This window comes from Leguminivora glycinivorella, chromosome 12 (assembly GCF_023078275.1).
Source record: "Leguminivora glycinivorella isolate SPB_JAAS2020 chromosome 12, LegGlyc_1.1, whole genome shotgun sequence".
In the NCBI taxonomy this organism is placed as follows: domain Eukaryota; kingdom Metazoa; phylum Arthropoda; class Insecta; order Lepidoptera; family Tortricidae; genus Leguminivora; species Leguminivora glycinivorella.
Genome location: NC_062982.1, coordinates 13166540 through 13172469, shown reverse-complemented (window position 1 = coordinate 13172469; position 5930 = coordinate 13166540). Strand labels below are relative to the sequence as shown.

The following is a 5930-nucleotide window of genomic DNA, read 5'->3' as shown; positions in this document are numbered from 1 at the left end:
AATTCTTTTATATGTTAAATGATCCACGGTTAGTTTTAGTCTTACGTCTTTAGTGATCTTGATTACCTATTTGTTCTTTGTCGAGTTTCCAATGTGCCGACGCAGCTACGTGCATCATGTGGTAATCACGGTCTATACTCGTACCTATACCAGTCAAACTAACATACCAAACGAGTTTGTATAATGTAATTCTTAGTAGAACGTAGAACTAACTGTATAAAAAGTTTATTGTCTTATGTAAATAGATAGGTACAGATAATTAGTATTATGCGGAACGTTTAAATGCCGTCACTACAGATTTAACTGAGGCTCCATGGCAGTGGTTAACCGCTTAAGACGGACAACCGCGTAATGATTTAACTGATTTTGAATAACCGTTGGAATGCTAAAGCTGCCCTCGGAGCAAGGTCGATTACTTTCATGTGACACTTGACATTGTGTTCGTATTTAATTTACGGTTGGTAAAATAATAAGCTAATTATTTGACCGTTGTCAGTATAAATAGCGTGGAATGTTCGTTAACTGTATCAGTCAGCCATTTGGTTTGAAGTGATCTTGTACTCGTCGAATCAACAACACAGACCACGTCAAAATGAGATCGATGGTGGTGTTGTTCGCTCTCGCCTCCGTGGCTTGCGGGTCGCTGGTGCCGCTGGCGCAGCCGCCGCACCACCCCGCGCTGGTGCTGGACCCGCACGGCCGCCCGCTGGACACCGCTGAGGTCATCGGCGCCCGCGCCCTGCACCTGCAGGCCAAGGCTCTGGAGCACCACGCGCCCCTCGTGCACGCCGTCGCGCCCCTCGCCCACTCCGTTGTGGCCCCTGCTGTGGTCGCCCACGCCCTGCCCGCCGCCGTCTCGCACCAGTCCCGCGTCGACGTGCACTCCAGCCCTGCCGTCGTCGCCCACGCTCCCTTGGTCACCGCTCACGCGCCTCTGCTCGGATACTCCGCGCACGGTCTGGCTGCCCATGGCCTCGCTGGACACGGACACTGGCTGAAGAAGCGTTCCCTCGGACACTACGCTCTGGCTGCCCCCATCATCGCGCACGCGCACGCGCCCGTAGCCACCTCCCACCAGTCCCGTGTGGATGTCATCTCTAGCCCCGCCGTCGTGTCCCACGCCGTGCACGCCGCGCCCGTGCTCGCTCACGCCGTGCACGCCGCCCCGGTCGTCGCTCACGCCATCGCTCCCGCCGCCGTGTCCCACCAGTCCCGCGTTGACATCCACTCCAGCCCCGCTGTGGTAGCTCACTCCGTGGTCGCCGCCCCCGTGCACTCCGTCGTCGCCGTTCCCCTTCACGGTACTCACTCCGTCTACGGCGCTCACTCCCTCCTCGGTGCCCACTCCAGTCTCGCTCACGGCCACTGGCTGAAGAAGAGGTCACTGCTCTCGTCCTGGGCTCCCATCGCTCACTCCATCCCCTCTGCTGTGTCTCATCAATCTCGTGTAGATGTGATCTCCAGCCCCGCTGTGGTGGCGCACGCCGCCCCCGTCGTGCACGCCGCTCCCATCGCCGTGGCGCACGCTGCGCCCGTGGTCGCGTACGTGGCTCCCGCCGCCGTGTCTCACCAGTCCCGCGTCGACGTGATCTCCTCTCCCTCTCACGTCGCCCACGTTGCTCCTCTCGCGCACTCCGCTGTGTGGACTGCTCCTATCTCGCATTTATCCCATCATGGCCTTCTCCATTCATCTCCTCTGGCCCATGCCGCCCATTGGTAAAGCGAAAAATTGATTCGACGAACGATAACGTAGTTTTCGTTTTAGTTATAATTAAAACGAGTAGACAAATATATAAATTATGTAATATAAATGTGTTCTAATTATCTGATATACATCATAGATCTCACCTTGTGTAGTAATTTATCGTAACTCGATATTCGCACAGTTGTGAAGGTAACAGAAGCTTTTGAATAGGAGATTGCATGCCGATGCCGCGCGGTCAGCAGATACGTAATTATAACAAGGTTACACGCACCAAGGCTCTCCATAATTATAATGGTCTAAAGGTATGGTATATACAATACTATAATTTTTAATATGTAGCTAATGTATAAAATTGGAAGATGATTATTCACTTCTAACATAACAAAGAAACTTGCCTTAAATTCGATGTAGATAAATAAGTGAATAGGGTGGTTGACGCTTTTTGTGTGACGATCAAATTTAATGTTTTATACAAATACATACAAATACGCTTTTGCCCGCAATATTGCAATACTATAATTATGAATGAGAGTCATAAAATCTTTTAACGAAACTAAAATTACATCGGAACTGACAATCGTTGATGCAAATGCCGATCGAAACGCAGTGCGGCTTTGTATCCCCAATACGGAAGAGCAATAGAGATAGCTATCTTCAATAACGTATTATCATCGTTAGTATTTGTGCATTTGGCTACGTACTTATCATCGCATGTGAAAAACAAATGCGTAAGTATATTGCGATTTTGATAGTAGTGGACGTGGTGGACAAAACCGTAAATGCTTTATACCTATATATCCTTACCTTTTTTCGGGAGTAGGTATTTGGAAATTTATTTTATAACAAACATTGATACACGTAAATTACAGACTGAAGTTTTTAGCTATAGTATGTGTAATGGGTACTATAGTTAAAAACTTAAAATCACAAACAGCGAGTGAAACACAATTTTTATCACCACACCGACCCCAACAAAATACTGACTACAAAACGTCAAATTGAAACAAATCCATCAATTTATTCAATATTTATGATTCAAAATTATCATTTATAAGTAAATTATACCAGCTTAAGACATCACGTTAAAAGTTCATACTTTTACTCTTTTAAACTTTGCACTCTTGTGGATATAAAATGCAATTTTTCTATCCGTTTTCTAATAACAAATTGATCTTTAACAGTTGGTGTGGTGAAATCCAATAAACCGCTCCCTGCCGTTCCCGACGGAAAGACCCATGACTCTCGCAATAGGTACTGCCGCGTTGGATCAGAAAGCATAAAGAAAGCTTTTGAACTTAAGAACGACTTGAAGCCCGGCCTTAGTTTATCTTTTGCGAAATCGCCATCTTTGTTTCGTATACATTACATTACTGAAGACAAGTAGTTTTTAAATCAAATATAATGGAAACACTTTTAGTGATTTAAGACGCAACAGAAGCAAAAATCTAAAGGAGCCCCTCATTCGATTAATAGGGAGTTTTAGTTTAATATAACCTACCCATGACTAGTTACATAAAATCCAAAAAATATCAAAAAAAAACTAAGTTGTCCGAACAGCTAAATGATAATAATTTTTGTTGAGAAAAATATTGCTTCATCTTAAAAAACACAGATAGGAAACAGTCGAGAGCTATTTTATGGAGAATTGACCCCTCCTGTTGGGTCTCAAGTATAGGTATTTAATTTCTATAACATATATATGCCCAAATAACACATTACAACTTAGGCGGTACTAATCAAACTGCCGACCTAGACCAACAAATGACACATACAAATACCAAGGAATAAACCACTCAATATATTCCTAACACTAAAATGTAGGATGATAACATACATACCTAATTTATTTTTATAAAAAATTGGAACCGATTTGTAATGATATAGTCGATACTTTGTTTAACACTAGACGTGTCATCAAAGTATATACAACTAGCGACCCGCCCCGGCTTCGCACGGGTACTATACCTACATGTAAACCTTCCTCTACAATCACTCTATCTATTAAAAAAAACCGCATCAAAATCCGTTGCGTAGTTTTAAAGATTTAAGCATACATAGGGACATAGGTACAGAGAAAGCGACTTTGTTTTATACTATGTAGTGATTAAGAAATATACATGCCCCACACAGCTTGATCAAACAAAAAGCAAATGAGATAAAATTTGAGACGGAAGAAGGCGGGTATAAACCAGTTAATCTAAGAAAACTTATTGTTTTCTGGTCGCGGGTTTGAACCATCATAGATCTCACGTATGTGCGAAATGTCATTTGATATTTGCCAGTCGCTTTTCGGTGAAGGAAAAAATCGTGAGGAAACCGGACTAATCCCATAAGGCCTAGTTACCCTTCGGATTGGAAGGTCAAATGGCAGTTGCTTTCGTAAAACTAGTGCCTTCGCCAAATCTTGGGGTTAGTTGTCAAAGCGGACCCCAGACTCCCATGAGCCGAGCCGTGGCAAATGCCGGGATAACGCAAGGAGGATGATGAATCTAAGAAAATAATGATTTGTGATATTTACATAATTTATTTTTTATATAATTTTATAATTATTTGGTGTTCGCCAGGTCCGCTGTTTACCACGCGTGAACAAGTGGGCTGGAGTGAGCGAGATGGGCAGAGTGGTGTAGGGGAGCGGCGTGCAGGAGTCCAGAGTGCGCCAGGGGAGCGGCGAGCACGCTGTGGGCGACGGGAGCGTAGGCGGCGTGGGACACCACGGCGGGGCTGCTGTGCACGTCCACGCGGGACTGGTGGGACACGGCGGCGGGAGCGATGGCGTGAGCGACGACCGGAGCGGCGTGCACGGCGTGAGTGAGCACGGGCGCGGCGTGCACGGCGTGGGACACGACGGCGGGGCTAGAGATGACATCCACACGGGACTGGTGGGAGGTGGCGGCGGGCGCGTGCGCGATGATGGGGGCGGCCAGAGCGTAGTGTCCGAGGGAACGCTTCTTCAGCCAGTGTCCGTGTCCAGCGAGGCCATGGGCGGCCAGACCGTGCGCGGAGTATCCGAGCAGAGGCGCGGCGTGAGCGGTGACCAAGGGAGCGTGGGCGACGACGGCGGGGCTGGAGTGCACGTCAACGCGGGACTGGTGCGAGACGGCGGCGGGCAGGGCGTGGGCGACCACAGCAGGGGCCACGACCGAGTGGGCGAGGGGCGCGACGGCGTGCACGAGGGGCGCGTGGTGCTCCAGAGCCTTGGCCTGCAGGTGCAGGGCGCGGGCGCCGATGACCTCAGCGGTGTCCAGCGGGCGGCCGTGCGGGTCCAGCACCAGCGCGGGGTGGTGCGGCGGCTGCGCCAGCGGCACCAGCGACCCGCAAGCCACGGAGGCGAGAGCGAACAACACCACCATCGGTTTCATTTTTCCGTGGTCTGTGATGTATTTACTGGCGAACAAAGATCACTTCAAACCGTGTCGGTCGACTGATACATTTGACTTGCCCACCGCCGTTTTTATACTGACCGGATATAATTAAACGTAAGGCGAATTCGGTTCAAAATAAAATCACCTAGAACAATGTCAGTTGTCAAATTGGAGTGTGACCTCGGAGAGTGCGTATGCGCAGCGCCGGTCGGAGTGGAGGCTTTCGCGGTCGGCGTATGTAGTGCGCGACGACGATGAGCCATTATGAGGCTTTTAGTTTTCATTATTATGACATTTATGACGCACTGAACTTATTTTTTATTACAAATTAACTGCCATGATTTAATTTTAATGGTTAAAAAAAATTATATTATCTATCTAAGTACCTACAGCTTATATTTACTTCTAGCTGTAACCTAAGCCATAGTTATTGCGTTGTTTCTAGAGACAGCAGTGGTGATAGAGATATGACGTTCCCGAGAACATTCTCCCATCTATCCCATCCCATAATATAGTTTATGAACTGTTTATAACAGAGCTATTTTTTGTTTTTGGTACATGAATAAATTTTTTTTTTTTATTTGTACGGGGAATGTTCTCTCGCGAGAATATTCGCCATTGTAAAATGAGAATGAACGAGAACGGCACAACTCTCTGAGTGGTAGCAAGTACCGCGCACGCGTCAAATGGTTCGGTTCGAACTTCAAGATAATCTTAAGACGCTGCAGGAGCGAAATTGCTAAAATGGAAAGTAGCCCCCTTTTCAATTTGGGAATTTTAGTTAAATATACTAGTGTCATTAACTAGATTTATCGAAAAAAATGTCCATTCAGAACATATTTATTCAGAACAACTCAGTGAAA

The 5930-nt window shown here is 46.9% G+C and overlaps 2 protein-coding genes across 2 annotated transcripts; one reads left to right on the top strand and one right to left on the bottom strand.

Moving 5' to 3' along the window:
- The first annotated feature begins 515 nt into the window (after window positions 1-515).
- Window positions 516-1811, top strand: LOC125231612. Its single transcript, XM_048137076.1, has one exon. It carries the CDS (start codon window positions 593-595, stop codon window positions 1718-1720), a length of 1128 nt encoding a protein of 375 aa, XP_047993033.1. The 5' UTR covers window positions 516-592; the 3' UTR covers window positions 1721-1811.
- A 2402-nt stretch (window positions 1812-4213) lies between these two features.
- Window positions 4214-5149, bottom strand: LOC125231613 (pupal cuticle protein G1A-like). Its single transcript, XM_048137077.1, has one exon. It carries the CDS (start codon window positions 5062-5064, stop codon window positions 4279-4281), a length of 786 nt encoding a protein of 261 aa, XP_047993034.1. The 5' UTR covers window positions 5065-5149; the 3' UTR covers window positions 4214-4278.
- Window positions 5150-5930: the final 781 nt, after the last annotated feature.